The sequence below is a fragment of the Melanotaenia boesemani genome, chromosome 13, assembly GCF_017639745.1.
Source record: "Melanotaenia boesemani isolate fMelBoe1 chromosome 13, fMelBoe1.pri, whole genome shotgun sequence".
NCBI classification, from domain to species: domain Eukaryota; kingdom Metazoa; phylum Chordata; class Actinopteri; order Atheriniformes; family Melanotaeniidae; genus Melanotaenia; species Melanotaenia boesemani.
In genome coordinates this window covers 15,730,596-15,756,409 of record NC_055694.1, presented here as the reverse complement: position 1 = coordinate 15,756,409, position 25,814 = coordinate 15,730,596, and the positions used below count along the sequence as shown (strand labels likewise).

At 37.1% G+C, this 25,814-nt stretch overlaps 2 protein-coding genes across 3 annotated transcripts; both read left to right on the top strand.

Annotated features, from left to right (window-relative positions):
* The first annotated feature begins 2,525 nt into the window (after nucleotides 1-2,525).
* On the top strand, nucleotides 2,526-5,675 carry hoxc13a (homeobox C13a). The gene is made up of 2 exons (XM_042004158.1): nucleotides 2,526-3,189; nucleotides 5,419-5,675. The coding sequence occupies exons 1-2, from the start codon at nucleotides 2,526-2,528 to the stop codon at nucleotides 5,673-5,675; spliced, it is 921 nt and encodes a 306-aa protein (XP_041860092.1).
* A 7,737-nt stretch (nucleotides 5,676-13,412) lies between these two features.
* Nucleotides 13,413-15,338, top strand: hoxc12a (homeobox C12a). 2 transcript variants are annotated; one of them, XM_042004189.1, is made up of 2 exons: nucleotides 13,413-14,001; nucleotides 15,100-15,338. In XM_042004189.1, exons 1-2 carry the CDS (start codon nucleotides 13,413-13,415, stop codon nucleotides 15,336-15,338), a joined length of 828 nt encoding a protein of 275 aa, XP_041860123.1. The 2 variants fall into 2 exon arrangements, with proteins under 2 accessions (XP_041860123.1, XP_041860124.1); XM_042004190.1 differs by having other exon boundaries at nucleotides 13,413-14,004; nucleotides 15,088-15,338.
* Nucleotides 15,339-25,814: the final 10,476 nt, after the last annotated feature.

Here is a 25,814-nt window from a genome sequence, read left to right as displayed (position 1 = left end):
GTTTAGTTAAAATGAGGGAAATAATTAAATTTCTGTACCCATAACTGTATGGCCATTGTATTATATTTGTTAATTCTAAGCATTAAAACTTTGTGTTCCTCACCAGAGAGAATGGGGATATTCGTGTTTTCTATTTCGGGTTAGAGGAAAATCACAAAATGTTGATCAAATCACAGTGTTCATTTGTTTAACAACTATAACACTTTATTCTCTGAGATTTTTCATCTGATTTGACAAACGTAATCATCCGTGTCTCCCTCAGGGAAAACTAAATTTCCAGTATTTTTAAACAAACGTTCATGTGTCTTATGTGGAATATGGGCTGATTAAAACCAAGCAGCAACAAACTAATAATAAAAAATGTGTCAGTCCTAAGTAGGAAACACACATATTGATACAATTGTTTTGCTAAAGTAAATGTTTGGACGGAGCAACCTTTCTACAACGAAAACAAACATTTAAAAAAATCAAAATCAAAATCCAATGACTTATCAGGAGCTCTTTCCTCTTTTCACTGTGCAAATATTTTAGAATGAAGGTCTCTAAATAAGAGCTTCTTTGCATGTATACTCTAGTGTGAAGTTCATTCTTGTCTGTCTAGACTCTCATTACGACCCTGTTTGTCTGCGTTTTTTTACCTTGACCTTGGACTTCCGTGCAGCTGCCGTTTGGATGAGCCCTTCGCAGTTGTAATTTCCTTGAGACAAAAGAACCATAGTCTCTGCTTGAGGAAAGATGGTTGCCCTGCTTCCTTAGTGCTGTTTGCGAATACAAAAGTGTGGCCTAATGATTCCTAAAACAACTCAGAAGTGCAAAAATGCCTGTACGCTATGCACCCTTAGGCAGCTTGTAGCTTTCTTTATGGTTGACTCATAGGATAAGAAAAAAAGCTTACTTCATGGACATTGGGGGCCTATCCCATCAATAATATTTCAAAGTTAAAAATACAGTCAACTCGTAAATATTTACCCAAATATTTCTTTTAAGTGGGAATTTTCGCATTTGCTGCAGGGTATACAATTGAGGCCAAGCTAAAATATTTTTTTTATTTTGATAGGAGCTGTAACCAGTGGCATGTGTGTATAAATAGCAGAAGATATCTTTTTTAATGGTAGTTCGGCATTTCTAGCATGAGTTCTAATTAAATAAAGTCTGTAGTCATTTCAAAGTTCATCTCAAAGAGGTTCCTTGTTCTTGTTTTCGCCTGGAAGCGCCAGCATTCACTTACATGGTATGAAAGAATGGCCCAGTCAAACAGCAAAATCACATGAATTTTTTTTATGCCGATTTAAATTATGATTTTGTAGTCAGACGGAATATATATATATATATATATATATATATATATATATATATATATATATATATATATAGGGCCGAACTATGCCTCCAGACGAAAAATATCTTGCCCAAACAATATGCTGAAATGCTTAAATTTAATTAAAGGGGGCTATTGTACACTAAATGTGACTTAGCTGTAGATTTAAGGTAAACCTTGCACTATTTGCAACGACTCTGTCTTACCTAGATTAGCTTTCATCTCGTCCTGTGGCTGCTGCAGCAGAGGTTCGACTACACTTATACAACGCGTTCAATTTCGTTCATCCTAAAACAGATTTTCATCCCACAAAACAAACATGTAGACGCACAACATGCCAAATGATCTTTCTTCTTTTTGCCTGATATAGTCATGTTAAAATATTCCTATTTGCTATGTCCCTCGCTGCCAAAAAACAGGGAAAACATTATCAGTACATTATTAGCAAGCGTAATTATTATTTTCTCTTGGAAAAGTAATACTTCATATATTTGACTACAGAATCATGACACGTTAATATGTGGACGTTACGGGTTTGAAGAACGTGCATTTCCTGGGGAGACATTTACTCATCAGGAAACACAGATGCCTGTTTAATTAAACACGAACTCAACTGTTATATGACATTGACTTTAGGCTACAATAGATTCCAGATTAGATAATCTCTCTTTTTTTTTTATTAAAAAGCTGTAATATTCAACCCAAGCCTCAACCACAAAATGTCTGTTTTGTAAAACTGAGAAAAATTAGACAGTTTACGCACCACAGAACCCAGACAGTGAAAAATAACTATTATTGATATATTCGATCAAATGTGGCTACTTTATATTTTCCATGCAACTGTGCATATTCTCTGGCAGTTTGCGTAGTCGGCTAAATTTCACAGGTTGTTTTCGTTTGCCCCACTCCTTCGTGGACCCAAACTCCCCTTTAAGGGTGTGGGTCTATCTGCTGTAAGCCAATGGTACGAATCGGTGCTCTGCAGGGAAAAGCTGGGACATGTGAGGCAGTGGGTCTTTAAAGGGCTGCTCTGCCCCTGCTCGCAAGCTCAATCTCGCAGGACTTGTTAGCGTATCACGTGCCAGATTCTTAATGAAGTGGACACACAGGGGCCTGGTGTGCGCATGCGCTTGGTGTAAAATGTAGTTGGAAATGAGGTGTCCGTCTTGGAGTAGTCGACTTTTAAAAAGCATCGGCAGCCCGTGATATGACGACTTCGCTGGTTCTGCATCCACGCTGGGCGGACACCTTGATGTACGTTTATGAAAAAAGCCCGAATGAAAACAACCAGAATAAAAGCCAAACAATGGAGGGACTGAGCGGTAATTGCCCTGCGACCCACTGCAGGGACCTGATGTCGCACCCCGCGCTAGGACGACATTCTGGCACCATAGCGACCCATCAGGGCTCCGTCTACTCGGATATTTCTTCTCCAGACACCGGTCGACAGTGTCCCGCTCCACAAACATCTTCGAGTGCATCTTTGAGTTATGGCTATCCATTTGGAAACCCATATTACGGCTGTAGATTATCTCACTCGCACAATGTGAACTTGCAGCAGAAGCCTTGCTCGTACCATCCCGCAGAGAAGTATGCTGAGCCCAGCACAGCGCTGCCCACAGAAGAACTTTCTACCAGGGCGAAAGAGTTTGCCTTTTACCCGAGTTTCGCAAGCTCGTATCAAGCAGTTCCCGGGTATCTCGACGTGTCGGTGGTGCCCAGTATCAGTGCCCACCCTGAACCTCGACACGACGCCTTGATCCCCATGGAAGGCTACCAGCACTGGGCTCTCTCCAATGGCTGGGATGGGCAGGTGTACTGCTCGAAAGAACAAACGCAGTCGACTCATCTTTGGAAATCCCCTTTCCCAGGTATGGAAAATTTATCATTATTTTCAAGATATTTCCAGTAAGCAGAAATTCATATAAGCACAGAAGAAGCTTCTATGCTTTTAATATTGAACAAGGTCAGATATTTTTACTGTGTTGTGTATCATGTTGCTTAGTCCATATTTTTTTTTTTTTTAACTTTTCTTACGAGCTTAAATCTTGGTGGAATCTGCCTTATTGCACTGTCAATGACTTTCAGTTTCCTTATAGCTATTTTGTGCAACAATTATAGACGTTATTCACTCACTCATAAACGTGGTAAATAAACATTCATGTTTTAACCCTCATGATAACTATCATATATAGTTGTTGCACTCCATTGTTCAGGTTGACATGAAACATGCATTCTAGAGTTTGATGCGTTCAAAATATTTAAAATTAAAATAGTGAGTTTCGTGCACTTTTTAATTGTATGGGCCTTTAATAACATTCAAAGAATTTGCTTCTGACAATCATACGATGAATCTAATTAATTACTGTCACGTAGAATAGAAAGAAACATAACCTTATACCTTTGCCCTTTGTATGACAATATACTGACTTAGCTATCCTGTGTTTGGATTGTAGTAATAAATCTCAGCGCCCTGCGGTGCGTCCTTTGTAAATATCTGGAGACATTTAAAAAGACATTCCCATTGCATACAGACAGCAATATTGTTGATACATGCTTCACAATCACGTATCAAGTAACATAATTTATTCAAGTGTTACTTTTGCTTCATAAGAAAGCATGCTTCTTGTCTGAGCATGGACACATGAGCCCCACCAGTGTGCACTTAACTGAGAGTGCCATACTGCTCCTTGCAGCTGCATATTTTTCTTTTCTTTTCTTTTTACATTTTAAAGTGTAACTATTTTAATTTAAAAGATTCCGCCCACCCTCTCTTTTCATATATTGAAATTGCGTGGGAGGAAGCCACGCAAGCACCAGCACGAAGTCAAATAAGCGCGCACACGTGCTCAAACATGCGCGTGCTATTCACGTCTTGCAGTGTCTCTTTAGACATGCACACAAATTGACGCCCTCCCACACAAACACATCTATAGGTACTGCTATAAAATGTACACAAATACACTATACAGTACAGGAGACACATTTCATATTCCTCAGTTTTGTAGTAACTGAACTGAACACAAAAGTGAATTTGTGGGAGTAACAATGATATAGATAGTTATGTTCGAATACACACTGGCTTAAATTAACAGCACATATTGGATTTTAATATGAACATGAACTTTTGGAAAAATTTAAAAAATGCACCGCCTCTGACAGTAAAATTACACGGGGTTAAAAACAAACAAACAAACATACAAAACAACTCATGTCCCACAGCTTGGGCTGTTTGTTTGAAGGTATTGGCATACTTGCTCTGTCACGTCTCTTAACCAAACAAACAAATAAACAAACAAACAAACAAACAAACAAAAAACCAAACAAAAAACCAAACAAAAAACGAAAAAAACAAACAAACAATAAAAAAAACTGATAAAGGGTTGAAAAAACACAAAATGATGTTGTGAGCGAAATCTATATGGGTTATTACAATCTATATAATAGCCTGTTACTTTTACTTGAATATTTGTAAAGTCACACATTTTCGTTGAAAACAAAGTTCTCAGTTCATGGTAGTTTAGAATCAATGTGTCTTTATTTTTTTCTTTATTTTACCCGCCACGATCTGACGTAACCCACTGCGTACACATTTTGAGACAATCTGGTATTTTTTAACATTTAGCATGTGCGTTTGTTTAGGATACCATATAAACTGTGATTGTTGTGCTGGTTTGTAAATAATCAGCAAGCAGATTAAGTACAGTTCAAAGGAAAACAGTAATTACGAATCACCAGAAACGATACCCAACAGCGGAATTGACAGTAATGTTTATTTACAGAAACAAACAAGACCTAATGCTTAGTGGTATATTGTACATAAGTTAAGTCGTTCAGACGCACCTACAGGTCAGGTGCAACACACCTGAAATACTACCCACCCCACCCCTTAAACACACACACACACACACACACACACACACACACACACACACACACACACACACACACACACACACACACACACACACACACACACACAATTATTATAGCTTTTGAATGGAACTGATTTCAGCTTTGAATCAAGTCAGACTCTCAGGTATAAACAGCTTAATTTTTGTGCACGCCTAATAGTTTCTTGGTTTTTCCTGATTTTACAGACGTCGTACCATTGCAGCCCGAGGTCAGCAGTTATCGTCGCGGACGTAAAAAGCGTGTCCCTTACACCAAGATTCAGCTGAAGGAGCTGGAGAAGGAATACGCAGCCAGCAAGTTCATCACCAAAGACAAGAGAAGGCGCATCTCGGCCGCTACCAATCTTTCAGAGCGTCAAGTTACCATCTGGTTCCAGAACCGGCGGGTCAAGGAGAAGAAATTCGTCAGTAAATCAAAGAACAATCATATGCACCCCACTTGATAAGATGAGAGACCTCCTTGAAACTGCAACTCGTACCTTCCAAAACAACATGCCATAGATTTACCTCTAGCATTGAAAATCTTGTTTGACGAACGTTTTGGCCGAGTGTTTGTGAATTTAAGTTTCATCAACTCCATCCACCATGCCAACAAGTTCCCATGTTCTCAGTTTGGAGATAATGCTCTAAAAACTGTGACAACATTGAAAAAAATCACTTCACATTTGTTTTATAGGAATGTATATATATAAATATATAATATTTAAAACAATATCTGTATTTGAAAGACAAGTATTGCGTGTTTTTTCTGATTGTTTTTTAAGCCAAATCTTAAAAGGACATTTCTAAGACTTGCAACGAGCAGATAAAAACAGAGGAACCTGTTATAATTTTTTTTAAAAAAGGATTGCCATATGGACAATACGTTTTGTGAAGTGGTGAGACGTCAAACATAAGACTTCAGTCATTCTCCACAACAACTGACAGAGAAGACTTTCGGCAGAAAGAATGTCTAAAACGAAAATTCCTTCTGAATTAAAAAAAAAAGTTCCTCTGTGTGGGATGTGTTCTGTTAAGCCTGGCTAAAACAAGGCTGTTAATCTGTACAGTGCAATGCCTTTATTATTTAATTCATATTAACTAGTATGACGGAACTGTAAACTGGAATATCAAAAACCTGTATGTTTTCCTTTGTCAGTGAAGGACATTGTCATGCAACTGGAATGATTGTAAACCATTAAAGTCAGTGAGTATTACATATAAATGCACAATGGTTTTATTTTGTTCTGACTTTGTCAGTGTAGCGTTGGAGCTGGTCACGCGCCTTGTACGAAGCCTGTAATTTCTACTTTGGTGCAGTATGTGAATTGTATCGTGGTGTTGAATTACGTATTGGTAACGTGTTTCATAAATAAATGATTATTATGAAAATGCTGTAATATTCAAGTCAATCAACCAACCCACGCAGCATTTGCTTTCGTTTCAGCACTTGGAGTTACTGGACTGAAAAAGCTCCGACCTGCCGTCTTTTCTTTAGATCAGTTGCGGATCCAGGCTAGTGAAGATTGTGCTGCAAAGTTCTCAGTTAGAGGGCATCCAGTGATTAGTTACGAGACGCATTTTTGCAACCTTGGCATGTGCAAATAGTGCAAAAATATTCGCTGTTTTCGAGTAGAACTGGTATATTTGCAGGATCTGATATTTAAAAATGAACCCAGTTTGAGATATATCTCAGGATGGAGAACGTCTCCCACAAAGTTCTAGTTCCATCCAATGTAATTAGGCTGTAAACAAAGTTGCTCCCGTAAGGTGTGTTTCTTGGTGGCACTTCAGTTTGCAAAATCTGAAAAGGACCCATAAGGTGAATAAAGCGAATTAAAGCTCTATTCTCACGGAGATAATTACTGATTTACATGTAATATTATTTTATTCTCTTTTCAGATGCGAATGTATTTTTGTTAATGAAGACAATGGAACACGCTGAAATGCACAGTTCTTTTTTAATTTTTTACATTTTTCTTTTGCCTATTTAAGATGTTTGTGATTTCTATAAGGCAAACTAAATAAAAAAGCAATTACAGTTCGCAACTTGTATGGTTCTTTAGTGTCAGACAAATTCGGACCTTGGCTCTTCTGATGGACCAGGTGAGTTGTGCGATGAACCCGAAGATGCAAAATCAGTGCATTTTTAAATCAGTTCAACAAGTTAAAAGTAATGGCTCCAACCGTATTGTACACAAATACGTAAAACGCAGTTTTAAACTGTTTCCATGCGTCTTAAATGCGTATAAGTGACTTACGTGTTCTATGTTTATATCTATTTTATTTTTATTTTTGTTTATTTTGTTGTTAGCTAAGTTATTCAGGATTAGATCTCCTAAGACCACAGACCACTGAAGTTACGGTGAAAGTGACTGGAGGAAAACATTTAGCACACCGGGACACAGCTGTCCCGATAATCAGAGATGGCAGTTCCTTTAATTAAAGTTTTTTACATGCCTATCTCAAGTCTGTTTTTTTTGTTTCTAATTAGAATAAGCAATGTGGCCGAATCTTCTTTATGTCAGAGGAAGCTCAAAGATTAAAAACTGTTGTAGTTTGAATGCTTAACAGATCAGGCTAAAACATCAGTCCATAAGGATAAGGTTTTTTTTAATGACCGGTCCAGTTTTTTTTTTTTTTTGCTATAATTTCTTTACTTGGCGTTGGAAAGACGGTGTCAGTTTTTCCTGCTTCGTCAGATTTCTTGAGGTTGTTGTTGAGAGCATAAGCCTTAAAGCAAGAATGCAAGTTTTTGTTTTTCTGGTTTCTGGATTTTCAGTCCATGTGGAAACTTCTGGGTCTCCTAATTTACCCTTGACCATGACTATGCAGTCACTTTGACCTTGACATCACAGCAGATTGTGAATAATAAATAGGGGGCTGGACACCAATGCTAGCGGTTTGTTTGTAGGCAAACAAGGTGTTATTTCCCTGTCTAGACAGCCAGGCTTAATGACATGCCATAAATTCATAAAAAGGGGAAGTGTAGCGATATCCTCTGACCTGTATTTCTGACCATCTCTCAAAGCTTTGAATTAACACTTCGGCTCTTTTCTGGTCTTTCTTTTTTCTTTTTTCTTTTTTTCTTTTTCTTACAGATGTCCTTTAAAACTACTCATTCTGGTCCATGCCCCTTGAACTACCAATGGTTTCATGCACCCATCACGAGGTGTATGTTATTGACCACGAAGGACAGGTAGGACTTTTGACGTCTCACACCAACATCACTAATCCACAGCAAGCAGCCACACTGTCAACACAGCAAGAGGAAATAATAATACGACTTCGCCTGCAATATAACAATTAAAGGTATGGTCGTTTTTCTTCCTACTATGGTGGTAGGCCTGGGCATACGTGGAATTGTTTAAAGACTTTTATCATTCAGAAGAGGGGAAACGACAAAGCTAAGTCACCGTAGGCCTAATAGATTTTATTCAGTGTTGGTAGAATTAGTGCTCTTTTTTCTTACTGTTTTCTTAAATCAAGAGTATTAAGGCGTGAAAGTGACAAAGTAAAACAAAACAAGCAAAATAAAAAAAAAACAAAAAAAAAACAAAGAAACAAAAAAAAAAAAAAAACGTTTATATTTGTTTAAACTTTGGCTATTGTACAACATTACATTGGGAGTATAAAATTATGCGTTTCAGGCATTTAATGTCCGTTTAGATATTTTCCAAAAAATAAAACAAAAATGTAAAGCAAGAAAATTAAGTGTGATCAGATGAACAGAATATTTTTAGACACTTACATATTTTAAATTAACATTTTTTTGGATTGGTAATAGCTCTTATGTTATGTGTTGTAATTTGTTTTTAATACAAGGTAGTACATTTAAAATACTCAAACAAATAATGGAAAGACATGTGCAGAATTTTAGACGAAAATATGCACACCAATTCAATAAGCTACCTACACTACTTCCTGTAAGCTGGGATAATGTATTTCTGCTGATTTAGTAAGTTTGTCACCCATTAAATAACATACGCCCTTGATTATAATTTACTCTGTCGAAAAGCATGTCCCATTTTTAATTTACGAAATCAGACAGCATCATTTTACTTTATAGAAATATTGATGAGCTGCACTGCCGTTTTGTCCTGATCAGTCACGGATTTTACCTTAAAAACATAAATGTCTAAAAAGTTGTTTTTGTTTGGATGTGTATGGAAGAGTCAAAGAAGCACGGCTCTGCCAGGAAGAGACATGAGAAAGGGGTCTGATAACCTCTGGTGGTGACCAGAGGAAAATATCAGGAAGTGCTTCAACTGTCACTAATTCCTGAATTATTCTGCTCAGTCAACTTGTATTTTTCTTTCTTTTTTCTTGCTTTGATTTTAGCATATTGTTGCATATTAACCGTATTTAATAACATTTGTGAAATATTACTTTTCCAATGTTTTAAAGAAAGACTTTTTAAAAACTTTGAAGCTGAAATATTAGCACATAGTAGCAAATGCAGAAGTCACCACAAAAAACGCGGATACTCTGTCACATTTATTAGTTATGCAATTATTGTTTACATTTTACCATCAATACAACGATTGCGTAGTAATTTCTTAGGTTATTATTAGCTTTGTCTAGTAATTCAGTAGAAATAGTATCACACGCAAGCAGTTAAAAACAAACAAACAAAACGAAACAAAAGAAAAAATATATATAAAGTTCGGTCTTTCAATTAATGTTCAGATAGTAGATTTGCTGCCGCATTCAACACATTGAACAGTTCTGTTATTTGAAAAGTAGCGCTGTTTTTAAATGCTGTGGAACTGAATAATTTTGTCTTGCAGATTCAAGTTTTACAATTAACATATTTTGTTTTGGCCTAAAAAAATAAAATAGAACTTGGTGGATGAACAGTGTGCATTTCAATCTCTTGATTAACCCCTGTACATATAACACACCCACCCACCCACCCACCCACACACACACACACACACACACACACACACACACACACACACACACACACACACACACACACACACACACACACACACACACACACAAATTTCTCAAATTTCTCAGTCTTATAATAAATTCCATAGATGAATAAGTAAACTGGACTAATTTGAAAAGCAGATAAGAACAGATGATTGCAGAATTTGCTTCTCACTGACGGTCAAGTTCATTTTTTTGTATCTGCACGGCAAAGCTAAGACTTTATTTTAGAATAAATGCTATTTTTCCTAATTTATTTTTCAGATTTCTGGATATTCAGATAGATTTGTTCTGAAAGTCATGTTTGATTGTGTTTTGATTGTCACAGAAAATCCAATTTCATCCTATTCTCAGATTGGTATGGTCAGCTCTTTAGATTGAAGTAATAGTATGTTTGATAAGATTATTTAAAATAGATACTTTTGCTTATAATCCTCGTAGAAATTTGTGTGCTCGTTCTTACAAATGAAAAAGGTCAGCCAAAACTTTAAACTAAAATGTTACCACTGTTGTGGGGTCTTTGGGCTACACCTCGTGGTTTGTTTCCCTGGAATGAAGCTTTGCAGAGGTTATACAAGGCTATAACTGTGGCAAACTCCCTGCAGAGACTCAAAGACAGAAGGGGAAGAAAAGGCCTTTGTTTAGACTATTGCCCTGTCTGGACAGGACAGTGGATTCTGGGCGGCTGATTTCAATATCGAAGAGACAGTGTACTAGACAGTGACCTTGACAGTGCTCGTTTGCCAAGTTATTTTTATTTTGCTTTTTAAAAACAAATTTTCTTTTTGCTATTGCTGAATAACTCCTGTTCATATGTGACTTCACCGCTGAACGTAGGATTAATTGAACAGAAGAACAGTTCCGAATTCCGGATCGGAAGCGTGGAGAGACGCAGCATGGAGACGAAACATGTGGCATAAGAGGCAGAGGCTTTCTACGAGGTAAAGTGGCGACTTAAGCCTGCATATTACTTACTGGATGGCCGCCCGGGCCATGTTGTTGTAAACGTCATACTGCACTGTTTTGCTTTTGATAATCGTTATATTAACACGAGAAGCCACACAGATAAAAGGACACACTTAAATGCTCTTCATACAACGGGACTTTATATATTATGTTGGATTGATGTGTTGCATTGCAAGACTGACTAAGTAGATGAAAGTATGTGCAGTGATAGGACAGGCAGTGGGTCCAAAGGACAGCGCGAAACTCCAGTGGATCCCTTTCAGCTTCTCCAGTTAAAACATTTGATATTTTTCTTTCTATTTAAGGCTAGAGCAAGGCTCGGTGCCTTTGGGTTAGATAAGATACATGGTCACAAGTGACAGATACAGCTATCAAATATCAGCTGACTTGCAAATCGCTCCCAAACAAGTGTTTAAATGAATGCTAATGTTCTCACATAACACTTCATTGGCAGATTTTGTAGCATGCAACTAGTGCCGTTCAAGTCTCTGCAACCATGCACATTTCTGTCAACCCTTTAAATGTTTTACCGGTATCAGTATATATATATTTAATGTTATGTTATCGTTTTGAACCTTGAGCACTTCATAATGGCAAGAGACTGATTTTCTTTAATCAACAAAATGGGTTTTCTGCACATTTTCAAAATTAGCCTACGCATTTTTTTTAAATAAAAAGTTCTATTTGCCTTCATTATTTGCTGCCGCAGCCTAAAATGCTTATATTTTCTTATTTTATTCAAATAATCAGATTTATTTAGATGTATTTTATTTTATAATACATTTAAATAGAGTACTTGAGTTCAACATCAAGTTCAAGCCACCGTGACTTTGCATTGTGAACTTGAGTGGTTAGACGGTGACGCACGTCTGTGGTTGATTATATTCAAGTTGATTCATTCTTGTTGTAACAATATTATATTTATTAGTAAACCTTCTCCCTAATGAAGTCTGACATTTTCATTGATATCGAAACAAAAAGCGAATCCCCATTGTTGGGCTCTTTCGACTTTTGAGATTCATAAATTGATTTTTGTCTTCCGCGGTGGACAGTGGGGGTGCTGAGGAATTATGAATTTGAAAAGGAAGAGTAAAGTTGAGACATTGTGGACGGACTGATATAATATAAGGTGTTACAATGAGTCTGTGGATCTGCAGAGAAATCCTAAAGCCAGGTGAGTCAGAACAATGTGTCAGACCAAGTTATTGTAGCTTGATGACCAAATATTACATTAGAAATTGTTGGAGCAGACGTTTATGCATACAGCAGTAACTTTTTATCTAGAGGAAATGCTTATTTTTTTTTGTTTTATTATTATTATTATTATTAATATTATTATTATTATTATTATTATTATTATTATTATTATTATTATTATTATTATCAACACCAATAACTGTTTTCCCTGCAAAGAGAGCAATTTTAGTCATAGAAGATGGTTTTCATGGCATATCACATATTTGTTCAGTATTTTCAGAGCTGCATCTACAAATCAACTAATTAGTGAGATAAAGTAGAGAGGCTGTCGGCTGATTGAATCAGTTAAGTGCCCTCTGATATCTTGTAAAATTCATATAAAGGAATTGTGAGAGGTATAACTATCCCACCAGAGTTTGGCTGCGAACGTTTATTGGAGTTATCTGTTAAAGTTGCTCATGTGAGGTGTACTAGAGCATATTATATGAAATATACCCTCTTAAAGTAACCTTGTAGAATATCGTCTTATTTTACAGAGCCAGTGGCTTCAACCTGCTGACCCTGTTACTGTAAATATGAGTAGAGTGCAGCAATGATCATCAGTCTTTTCTTAAAACAAGCTTGTAAATTGGGACAGCACAGCTTTATATGATATAAAAATCAGAGATAATTTGCTAGAAAACAAGGAATCGCATGTACCCTTTCCTTAAAGAAAATAATTTTTTTAAGAAATAGTTTTCAAAAAACTTTTGCCAGCTTATAAATATATTAAATGAGGCCGTGGACAGTTCTACAAGTGTAAAAGGAGAAGCAGCCTGGGCTCCTTTTGGACTCAGCAGGACTCAAGAGAAAAAAGAAAACAAGATTCTACATTTTTAATAAAATGTTTATGGTATTTTTTAAAAAGCATATAAACCTCTGTAATACAGAAGTTAATGTTTTGTTTTGTCTGAGATGGACCAAGTGGGTGGTACCATGTGTAGCACAAGTTAGCCTGGACACGTGGTTTGAGGAGACCAATCAGGTGCAGCTCCAGGTTTAACTATGTTAAATGTCAGATTGCAATAAACTAGAAGCTGTTGGTCGGGCCCGCGGAAATGGGCGAGCATAATCTCCTTAATCCGGGGTTTGTGGGACCTTTGGTAAACATCCACACTGGAGACACATTTTACTTTCCGAATTTTAGAGCCTCAGGGGGACAACTGGCGGGGCTTCCTTCTCTCTCCTACCCGAGAAGGGACAATGTTTGCTCCCTCCCGTGGAATCCTTCGGAGCCGTGCAATGGATACTCTCAGTCGTACTTTAGCAGCCCCGTGTCTATTAACCCTTCTTTCAATCGGTCGTGTGAAATTACCAGACCAGAGGAGGGTAAATGTTATTACAACAACGATAACGGGAACAGAGAGACCTGTTCAGGTGGCAGCAGCCTCAAACGAGAGGATAGGGCGAGAGACACATCATCCCTAACATCTGACCACGGGATGCACAGTGGAATTGGCAGCAGTGCCGCCTTTTCCAAATATGAATATGGGACCGAACAGCTAACGCAAGACCCGCCATCCTGTCAATCAATGGAGTCTGACTCTAGCTCGTCTTTGCTTAACGAGGGCAGCAAACCTTCATCCAGCGACACACAGACCCTGTTGTCACCGGGAAGCCATTCAAGCAACATAGCCGCAGGCGGAGGTGGGTGCTATTAATTCTTTTTAATCGCAATCATGGTACACGCACGCTTACGTTATTTAAAAGAAAGCTGCAGATAGCATACATTTGTTGTATTAAACCGTCAGCTCAATATGCTGATGTACAATTTGCAGTCTATTCAGCCTGCAGAGAACGTGCGTGGTGTGCAAACGCCACTAGGGGTTGCCCTAAAGACTCCATGCACCATGTGGCTGCGTACAGTTACAGATAACTTCACCAAGCTATATCGTCTACAGCTTTTGACTAGACAGTCAGTATTGTCGTTGTATTTCTACGAGCATGAAAAAGTTGCAGTATTAAACCGTCATTAGACGGCAGATTTTGGTCTGTTGTTGCATTCTGCATTCACAAATTAGTGAAGTGATTTAAAGAGGTGAGTGCTTTGGTTGACTGCATTGAATAGAGAGTTTTCTTTTTAATGACTCGTAAACAGAATTAATATCTGTCGCTGTGGACTCGAGTCATTTAATATGCTCTGAAACTCGCAAATAAGTAGGGGTATTTGCAGGCACGGCTTAATTATCACGTTAATGCTGCTTTAACTGCAACAATAAAACTTCATGTGACACAAACCGCGGTATACTGGTGGTCTTCATTAAGGAGGATAAAAAATAAAGAGTAAACGTCTATGGTAAAAAAAAAAAAAAAAAAAAAGTAAAGTGGAGCTATCATAACTATTTAGGTATTTGATATGAGATCAGATATGTCTAGTCAGAGAGCAAAATCGCCTCAGTTCGTTTGTGGAAAACTGAAATAGACGTCAGTTCACTCAGTCAGATATGAAGCAGAGGTATACAGACCAAGGAACTAAACTTCTTCAGCAGACTAAAAGTCCATAGCTTTATTCATTTTTAATAAAGTAAAGCTTAGTTACTATTTTGGAATTTGACATCTAGATGTAATTTTCTGATTGGTATAGAGCTAAAATAAATATTAATGGCCTTACAAGATATCTGCCCAACTTGCCACGAACGACTGATTCCCCTGTAGGTTCACCATAACCTTGGAGGTGACCGTGATTTTGTAACTGTGGTGACTAATCCACTCTATGCCCCCTCCTCCTCGTTTCTTCTCCTTCAGGTGCCCCATGGTACCCGATGCACACTCGGACCAGAAAGAAGCGCAAACCTTATTCCAAACTTCAGCTGGCTGAGCTAGAAGGTGAATTCATGCTGAATGAGTTCATCACCAGGCAGCGGCGGAGGGAGCTCTCCGATCGTTTGAATCTCAGCGACCAACAAGTCAAGATCTGGTTTCAGAATCGCAGGATGAAGAAGAAGAGACTCATGTTGAGGGAGCAAGCTTTGGCCTACTTTTAGAGATGCAGCAGGAGGTGAATCGATTGGCAGTAAAAGCCAAGCCTCCTATGCTTCCTTCGTTCTTCTTTCAGTGCATGCACTCATCTATCCACCTTTTTCGTTGCAGGCTATCATTGCATTATTTTATTTTTTTTCTTCTTCTTCAAATGTGCGGGCTACGACAGCCAAAAACAAGCCATTCTCTGGCGTCCAAAGCTGAACATTACATGTCAGAGAACCTCCATGTTTGGCATAATCGCACAAAAAGCTGTGAGAATGTTTTGTGTGGGCTTATTTTTCTGTTCTATTAAGAAATTAGTCTACGTCCTACATGTAGGCCACGGATAAAAAAATGTGTCTTCGAGGGCAATGCTTTTCTGGGATGACATAGAATGACTGCATCATTTTTGTTCCCTGTTGAGCCAGGGAAAATAGGGCGGATGCGGGACCACTGCAAATCTCAGAATAGGCCTAAAATAACAATGTCAGACAGAGGTCTGTCTTTAAGGCATTTGCGTAATAATTTCTTAGACGTTATGCACCGACAGAGAAGATCCCGATCCCGATTGCTTAAGCCCACACCCAAAATCAGTTGGGTGAGAGGAGCATCTTATATCCTTAGTTTTTGCCACTTTTATGTGCACGTTCACGGTCATGGGCAAAAGATCTGGGAGTCTGGTGGTCTGCATGAGGAGGGGTAGGAGAAAGGTGGGGGTGGAGGGGCACAAAAACCGCAAAACAATCCATACTCAGGCCCGTTTCAGTGACTGCGCATTGACAAATAAATGAATAAAAAAATAACTGCTATGACTTTGTTAACGTGCAAAAAAAAAAAAAAAAAAAAAAAAAAGCATAAAAACCTTTTACCACTTTCTTCGTCTTTTTTAAAACAAACATTTATTACAGTTCAGCTCTTCTTAAAATCCTGCATGGGTTGCATTTCTTTTGTTTCACGGTTTGAAAAAACGGTTTTGAGCTGCTATTAAAACTCCACCAGACTGCGCCAGGAAAGAAAGAAAGAAAGAAAGAAAGAAAGAAAGAAAGAAAGAAGAATGTATCCTATTGTACAATAACGTCAACAGGGATTTGTAATGGAACGATTCCGCTGTACAACTATATTTTAGGTCATCTCAGTTAAACTATAGGGATCCGCTTGACATACAAGAAGGGATGGCGTTTTAGGCGTAGAGAAACATTTTTAGACTTGGTGCTCATAGTTATGACCAAAAATACAACAAGAAAAAAAAATGGTGAGAAAATTGTCACACACGTAACACACACGTGCGTTTATGACTTCCTCAATTCGGGGCAGTCACAGAGCATTATCTGTCATGTATTATGAGTAAGCTATAGCAGTGATATGTTTGCAGCATGCAATAGATGTAAAATAGCTATAAGTCATGTTCAGTGGGCCACTTTTTCTGTTGGTGACTTTTTTTAAATATATTTTTCTGAACAAAACAAAAGCAAACAACCTAAAGTATTTGGACTCAAACGTCTATATAGAATGTATTATTATTATTATTATTATTATTATTATTATTATTATTATTATTAGCCTATGGTTAGGGTAGAGGGACGGAAGGCCTCTTAGGCCCACTCAATGGACTTGCGCCTTGCAATTTGCTCAGTGTTGTCCCCTTCCTTACCTTGTCCTCGTGTATAACTTTGTAAAATTAAATTACATATATTAGTGTTTGCATCCTATTTAAGGATCCATTATCGCTATGTAATAGTGCTTTATGTTATTGATCGTCTTGTACAATATCGCATTCCATATAACATGATTGTGATTGTAAGAGTTGGGAATGTAGGCCAAATACAGCCAAAAACGGATAAAAGAAATGTAAGATATTTTTTTTAACCATTCATGACATTTAAAGAAGCTCTGTTTCCGTGTAATAGTTGTCTATTATAATTCTTTTATGTCGCCCACTCCCCCATTGCATTCCTTTCTTTGCGCTTGTAAGGATTGCTACGTTGTCTTGTAAAAGTAATAATGCTATGAATGTATATGCGTAATGTCTTCAATAAACAGAATATTGAAACGTTTATTGGTGTTACCTCAGTCTGTTATTAGGTTGCCTCTCTGAATGTTCTCTCTAAAAATCAGGTCTTCTGAGTTCTTACTTTATTAGACGTGACCTGTAACACAGTTTAAAAATACATGTGTCCTCCACAATAAAATAAAGATCTGAACATTATTGGGACATTTGGAAGTCTTTGGAATTGTGTTTTGTTGGCACATAATTGTGCATGCTGTGAAATGCAAGCAATAGGAGCCCACACAGGCTGGTCTTGTTTTACTGACACACTCAAAGGTAGGCTATAATAGGTAGCTTTCATATAGGTTATCATACAAAGTGGCGATCAGGTGCACACGCCAAACCCCGTTCTTGCATTCAGTGTTATTTTTCGATCTACAAAAGCCTGGGACATGACAACAACACGAAAATTAAATTAGTTTTAAGTAAGAGTCCCTTTCGTTTTTCGAACACTTGAGGTTTGTCCTAATCAATGTCACTGGTATGCTACAAGCCTATAACGGCACAGCTAAAGACGCAATGGCTCTGTAAAGCATTAATAGGATTACACCCCAGTGCTCCATAGCCAAGGATCTTGGACTGTCTTTTCCTTGTGCATATCTGGTTTGCATCAGGGATTTAAACACATGATAATTATATATCAAAACAAGGTTATGCATATGAGCATTCAGATAAATATAATCTCTTAAATGGTACACACTGTCACAAACTGCATAGACTGTTTTATATTGAACATAATATCCAAAAGGCTCTCCCTACTGGCAACGACGTGTAAAACCATACATGACCGCAGTGTTTTTTTTTTTTTTTTGTTTTTTTTTTCTGTCAGCGTGTTTGTTTTCAGAAGTGTACATTTGCAGCGAAGTTGGCTGAAAAAGGTTTCGCAGTTTCAATGTTTAGATCTGATGTTGCCTTTTCTATGAACTGTGAAGAGCGCCTGCAACTGACCAGCTGAATGGCATCCCTGACTCAGTGTGTGGATGATAAACACACACAAGCACCCCCACCCCCCCGAGACACACACACACACACACACACACACACACACACACACACACACACACACACACACACACACACACACACACACACACACACACGTAATTATAACATAACGTTGCAATACTGATTACTCTTTCAATATGATCAACTGGTTTGATCGTGTGTAATTTAAGGCATACAAAAATAAAAGGCACGTTGAAGTTGAGTTCTGTCTTATTTTGTGTTGTTCTCGCAGCTTGCAAAAGCCTCTGATACTTGTTACTTTACAGAGCCTCCCTCACTTGTTTGGCTGCTCTCTTTAAGCCACTATGAATACCACTCTCATATATTCATAATCGTAGCCAAATGAAAAATTAGAACTATATATAGCGTGAAATTACTGAAAAGGACTGTCTGTATTTGCTCTACCACAATTCGCTAATTAGGTAATGCTATTATTTAAAATAACTTGTGCGAATATTAGGAATTTTTCTTATAACTTTTTCAAATATTTGGAAGATTCATATATGTAGTTTGCTTCAAAACGCTGTATATGGCATATGTGGGTTTTAAGTTGGGAGGAAATGCTCTATTTTATTCGTCGGATTAAAATGTGGTTTGAAGAATTATTCCAGAAAAGGTACCCAGCATTTAAAGATACGCATGACAACACATTAGCAACTCGATTTAAATTAAATGATTCAATTTATTAAGATCAAACGAGAAATGCATGCGAAATGCGTAGATTCCCTTTTACGCACCGATTACAGCACTCACATAGTCGTTAGTCAGATGAAAGCAATGGTACATAGTTGTACAACATATTTGTTGCAATGTAATATAACTTAGATCAAGAAATAATTATGGGATATGTGAAATGTATATATTTCTAATATGGTAGATAGCATTATTCTAAACAGCTCCAATCCTTTTAGGTCATTAAACGGGCCGTTGATCCCGATAGAAGATAAGATGGTGTTTTATTTTTGTGTTGCGTTGCTAAATTGGTCAGACTACAATAACATGCAAAATGCACCATGAAGTTCATGGCTTTAATGTTTAATCTCTACTTCCATAATTTATAAACAAGCCGACAAGTTCAGTTATACAGCTGTTATCATTTTCTGAATACAAGAAAATGATAGATTCCGTTCAAATGGCAACATGGCAAGCAGTAGTTCTGTTTTTACGAATTTTAATTTGTGAACAGCGTGAAACAAACTTGACACAAACATGGAAAGGGCAGAGAGATAAAATGGATTATCCAGAATCTATGAAATGTAAGAAACTGCAGTAACGTTCAGTGAACAGAGAAGGGAGTACATTTCTAAAATAATTGTGCAATTGGCAGAAAAATTTGCATAATTTGTTAGAATGTTCTTGCACCACGAGCTTCAGCATCAAAACAACTCATTTGAATCATGATTGTGTTTTTCTGCTGTTATTTAAGCAGATTCGGGTTTGCATTTGCAAGTTGGTAATGTGAACCCCGAAAAAGTCGGAGGATTTATCCTGACTGAATAATTTGCAATACTGGCTTTTTATTAGTCAAACAACTGACTGAACGTATCACTTCCAAACAGACTTATCTGTTGGTTTAATTCGTAACATTTTTGTGCAGGCGATTTTTCCAACAATTGCTCTCCTTTTCCATGTTACCCTAAAGCTGTTTATCAAATCTAACAAATTAGCCACTGCTCTACACGCATTTACCTGCCATCCGCTCTCCAACAAGGCTAAACACAATCACTGCTTACCAACTATAATTAGTTAATTAGTTATAATTAGTATTTCTCTTTGGTAAAATTCAATCTATTCAGGAAAAAAATGAATTTAAAGCAACAGCAAATATAGCTGTAGCCTCTGGGGACAATCTTAAGGTATTTGTCTGTGAAAGATTTTACAATGGTCTTTCACTCCTCTTGGGCACTTTTGACTTTGAGACTGGCTAAATCTTTTTATGGCGGCCTGTCTCCGAGTCTCAAAGGTCAGTGAGCTTCACAGTGCCCTTCACAGAGAACTTGTATGGCATGTGGTCTACGTCCCCCGCCACCCCACCGCTGTTTATGGTACAAAGCTAGCCAGAGAAATAGAAAGCTATGTTATTCCTTACTAAAGTGTATGTGGGAGGACAGTGGTGTGTTTATGTGCGTGTGGATGTGAGAATACTCGATAGACGTACGTGTTTCAAACAAGTGTTAATGCGACAAAGAGAGAGAAGCTTAACGCGAAATGTCAATATCGTTTTATTTCTTTCAGAAGTTCTGTTATTTAAGAATAATTTTAAATTAGTTCTTCTCGGGCATTTTATTTTCCTTTTTTCCTTAACATGCTATCTTATCGGGTTGTTTTTATAGTAGCGTGGCGCAATATCCTCAAATCTAATATGGGATGTGAAGGTTTCACTGTTGCCTCAAGAAAGCCCTATCCTTATCAGACAAGTTGTCTCTGTTGGAAAGGCAGGATAAACATTATGAAATGATTTTGAGGTCGCAATTTAAAATCTTCGTTGTTTTTATTCAATCCATCTTTGCATTTTCCCAGTTTCGTGTATTTCTGAAATCCAGTGACTAACAACAATACAATAACATACATAGCAAGACAATATCCAAATAAGGATTACATAATCTGGGCTTTAATTGCATTTTCACTGTTTTGAATAAATGTATTTAAATCTAGCTGCTGACTAAAGGTTATGGGTTTTTTATGACTATTCAGAATATTAAGGAAAGGCCGACCTTTTTGGGCCACAATGCAACTATGAAGGCCAAGTATGCAAGAGAGCTAAAAACCTGTGTTTACTATTTATTTATAATGGAAAATACAGCGACACTTTGTTCAGTATTGGTGTATTGGTATTAGAGTATATGTAGGAAATCACTTATTGCCCAATCCACAGGCTATATAAAAATATGTATTTACATTTTTCTGTTTTATTTTATGTCTTCACATATACTTGAGTAGTAGTCTTTAGCGGAATCCTCGGAGCTTTTATTTTGGGCTCACATTCTGAGCCACTATACTCAAGGCCATCGCAAAAGAATACATTTTGACCCCCGAAGTACAACCAACCAACCAGAGCGCAGATTGTGTTCTTTCACGTACAGATACAGATTGAAAACCTTACAATGATTCCGTTTGTCACATCACTATCCCTCCACATGCAAGTAGAGGGACAGTCGACGCCACTGTGCCCGACAAAACGTTGGAAAAATTGACTAAATTAAAAATTTAAAACGTTTGTGCCGAACACCTGACAAAATGTAAGTGACTTGAAAATTAAATAGGCTGTGTCAAAATACCGTCAAACAGAACAACGTGTTCTTTCCTGCAAATCGGAAAATTTAAAACAAACAAATGCATTCAGGCTTTCATTTCGTGCGTAATTGGAGTCCATCTGGTTCTCAATGTCCAAAACCTGCCAGTCCCAGTTCGTTGATGATTCTGAGTAATGTTAATAAACAATTCATGTTATTAGACCCGATTTTTAAATATTAGATTAGGATTAGGACACTTCTGAGCATTAGCCCTGCAATTAAAGGGTATATAAGACAAATATCTTTTCAATATCGACATGTGACAGGCCTGAGTCTGAAGTTGTTTCTTAAATCAAAATGCTCTTTGTTCAGAATTTTGTAGATTAGCATCGACGGTGAAATTAAAAGCTCTTCTGGCTAAATATCAAACAAAAGCTTACTTTCAGCTAAAAGTCAGTCAAAGATAATTACACAGTTTTTAAACTTTTCCTGTGCTCAAAGAACTTCCAGAACGTCTAAATAACACAGAGGAGCACAAGCCAGGAAGTCACTACACGGGGCGATTTCCTGTGATGTGAAATCATTTAATACTTCTAATAAAAAAGTTAACACATTGTTGTGAAAGCTTTATGTCCTAGAGGTTTAACGTGAAATACACTCTAGAGATTGCTCCAAATGTAACAGTAACACGCGTCTTTATCTTGTAAGCTATTGTTGTCTACACAAACTCTTTACGCTTGACTCGTTCACTGAGATCGCAGTGGGAAGAAAAAGAAAGAGGAAGGAAAAAAAGGCTCTTTGGTGTTGCTTGAAACTGTTTGCAGCTCATACATCCAAATTTAACTGCCCGACTTACATCCAATTAAACTTATCTAGGCCATGAGGGGACAGTAATATGATTACACAGACTTCCCACATTTAGCCCTGACTTCAGCTAACTGTGCAGCAGTGCCTTGGTGAATTGTGCCCAGTGTGAGTGTGTCTGTGTTTTTGTGTGGTGAGGGTTGTATCATTTGGAGTAGGATTTATCGCTGCAGAGCCAAAACATTGTGATATTTAGCCAAGGAGCTTTGTTGATTAAAAAGAAATAAAACAACAACAACAATGTATAATATGATGAGACAAACGTTGATTATTATTATTGTAAATATTTGTTGGAGCCTGCATTTAAAATACCGTCAGTCATTGTATAATCCCTTTAAATATTGAATAGGAGGGCATAATAATTTAGTTAAAGAAAAGTCCATCTGCGGGCGGATTTTAAGTTGCAAATCGCGCATCGATGGAAATAAACACATGGTAAACCTTACTCTTTGACTGATGCCCTAAGTACACCAAGGCGAGAACAATCAGTGTTTAAACACTCAGAAAACGGATATTGCCAAATTATGGACTTAAATTAAAATTATGGCCGTATTTTGCCACATTACGACACACAGTGCAACTTGAAAGCAGCCAGGAGTACTGTTTCCCAATCATTAAACTTTTTTTTTTTTTTTTAGTATGCTGGAATTGTCACTTGTTTTCAGTTGTGTTTTCATCGTTGTCCACCATCCATAACCTTTGAATGTTATTATTGTATCACTTAACCATATCATCATATTACTTATTTATATCAAGTTCATGCGTATCATTGAAATAATAATAATACTGGAAAAATTAATTGCCAGTATTGTTTTGGACTATTTGCCCTGGTTCTCTTACAGCCTGCAGAGAACATGTTTTATTTGTTGAAATGTCATCATTCAGACCTGGTGTTATAACCAAGGCCAGCTCATGACTTTTCAAATCTTAAATTATAATTTCTACTGCAGATAAATTTAAACATTACTAAGTGTACTACATATTTCACACTGTAAAAATGGACAATGACATATCAATGTGCAAATTATTATTATTGTTGTGAAACTGCATAACTCTAATGCGCAGCATGTGTTTTACATGTGTCTATAGAGCCCACAGGCCAGTATGTTTACGCAAATATTTCCATAGCTGCGGTTGCTGATCTTGTCCCACCAAAAAAAAAAAAAAAAAAAAAAAAAAAAAAAAAAAAAAATAGCAGCAGCTCGCCTTTCTAGGGTACAAACTGCTTGTCACAGTCCATCCTATTTTGAAAAGAAATTTCTGATAAAGACGTGAAGACGCAGAATTTTGTCCCAGTACTGGTGTCCTTTATAACTTAATTTGCTAAAGGAACAACCAAACACAAATGACTGAAAATGCGTTAGAACGCTAGGGAGGGAAAATTCAGCACTTTGGTTTAGTTTTCAGCTGTAAAATATCGAGTTGTTGAAATCTAGATTCCTCTCATTCTTAGTCTTTATGGTTTTCTATAGAACAAAGAGATTTAGCGTTACTACAGCCATTCGAAGTTTTATGGTGGACGTAGAGAGGATTTTAGTGGTCAAATTCAAGTGCTGTGTCTGGGCAGCTGTCTGCTTTCTTTGTACTTGGATGCAGGATGCATCATGTGGGACAACCTTTTGTTTGCAGAGGTAGTAAACAAGCTAATGCCATTGACACGTTTTCACAAATACGCCTGGTATGAACTCTCATGATGTTGCTTTTATTTTTATTCTCTTTGCAACTTGAAAATAACTCAGACATAAACTTAGCTTCCCTTTCTTTTTAAGCAACACGTCTACCCCATAAGCTATTGTAACAGATCAACTGCGTTATTGGAATATTTGAAAACAATTTGAGAATCTGTTGCAGAATTTAGGAAGTATCCCATAATCACAAACATGGTGGTATCACATTAATTCGGCATTTCATAGTATCAGTTAGTCTATAAAGATTCGAAGATGGTCCTCAAAAGTACAATTAAAAGTTTACAATGAAGCAGGAAATCACACACAGCCGCATAATTTATCCAACCCGATCCTTTTCAAATTTGACACCCTATGACAAAAAAAAAAAAAAAAAAAAAAAAAAAACAAAACAATAAATAATAATAATAAAAAAATATCTGCAGGGGCTTCAAACATCTTCCGGGAACTCATTTAATTTTAGAGGGAAATGTCAGATACATGCTCGTCAACTGAATGTCCTTTAAACATTCTGTTAATAGAAGGGTAATTATTGCTCTGCCATCAATTTTACAGATAAAAAGCACACACAAATGTATAAAATTTAATCAGCAAGACGGTACAAAGACACATTTTGTGATAATCAGCATATCAGTTGAAATATTTTCAAAAAATAAATCTCACATATATTTTTATTCCAGTCGATAAATCTACATATTATGAGGAATGTTGTTTGGTGTTTAGTCTTATTTTTATTTTATTTTTGGAGCTTGTGTTCATGTAACAAGGGTATATTTTCCCACTGCAGTAGGTACATGGTGAAAGGGCTTTACTGGTATTCCTGCAGGAACTCCAGGGACAGAGTCGTGAATTGTGCTGTTGTCCTCCATAGACTCTGTCAAGAACCAAAGTCAAAGGTAAGAATGAGAGAGAGTTGATTACTTTAGCTTGCTCGGCCAACATGCACGCTGTGTATTCTGCATTGCCTAACCGTCGATATAGCTTCACTTTGCAACATAATCATAGTCGACCCCAGCCACCACCACCTGTGCTCCGAGGGAGTACGTTTTTCTATTTAGTGATGTAGAGAGAGACAGAGAGAGAGAGAAACAAACAAACAAGCAAAAAAAACAAAAAAAACAAAAAAAAAACACACACACACACACACACACACAAACAACGACAACAAAAACTTAATTAAAGTAATGGCGATTTGTTGTGTTCAATAATTAAAAAAAAGAAAAGAAAAAAGATTCGCATCGTTCAGGTTTATACCATAAAATGTGCAACAGATTCCTGTTAGCTTGCCACAATTAAAAGACAGAAAAGGAATGACAACAACTAATAATAATAATAATAATAATAATAATAATAATAATAATAATAATAATAATAATAATAATAATAATCTTACCTGTTAAACTCCATAACACTATGAAATTCATATGTCTCAATACAAAGGCTTTGCCTTTTTAAGGAGCTGTGGCACTTTAGCTAGGCTACCACCAGCCCATAAGCATAAACACACACTACACATTTCTCTCTAATTGTCATAAGCCAGCAAGCAAGAATCTGTTACTGGTTTTCTTTAGTGCGCCTGTGGTGTTCGAAAATTATTCGTTTGAACCTCCTCGATCTTACCTAAAGCCAACCACTCCTACACATCCAACTCTTCCAAATTGATAT

Bases quoted from the DNA above. Each gene is read 5' to 3' on its own strand.
- hoxc12a (XM_042004190.1), top strand. From the start codon at position 13,413: ATGGGCGAGCATAATCTCCTTAATCCGGGGTTTGTGGGACCTTTGGTA. The intron at 14,005-15,087 runs GGTGCTATTAAT...TCCTCCTCGTTT, and splicing joins CATAGCCGCAGGCGGAGGTG to CTTCTCCTTCAGGTGCCCCA.
- hoxc13a (XM_042004158.1), top strand. From the start codon at position 2,526: ATGACGACTTCGCTGGTTCTGCATCCACGCTGGGCGGACACCTTGATG. The intron at 3,190-5,418 runs GTATGGAAAATT...CTGATTTTACAG, and splicing joins TTGGAAATCCCCTTTCCCAG to ACGTCGTACCATTGCAGCCC.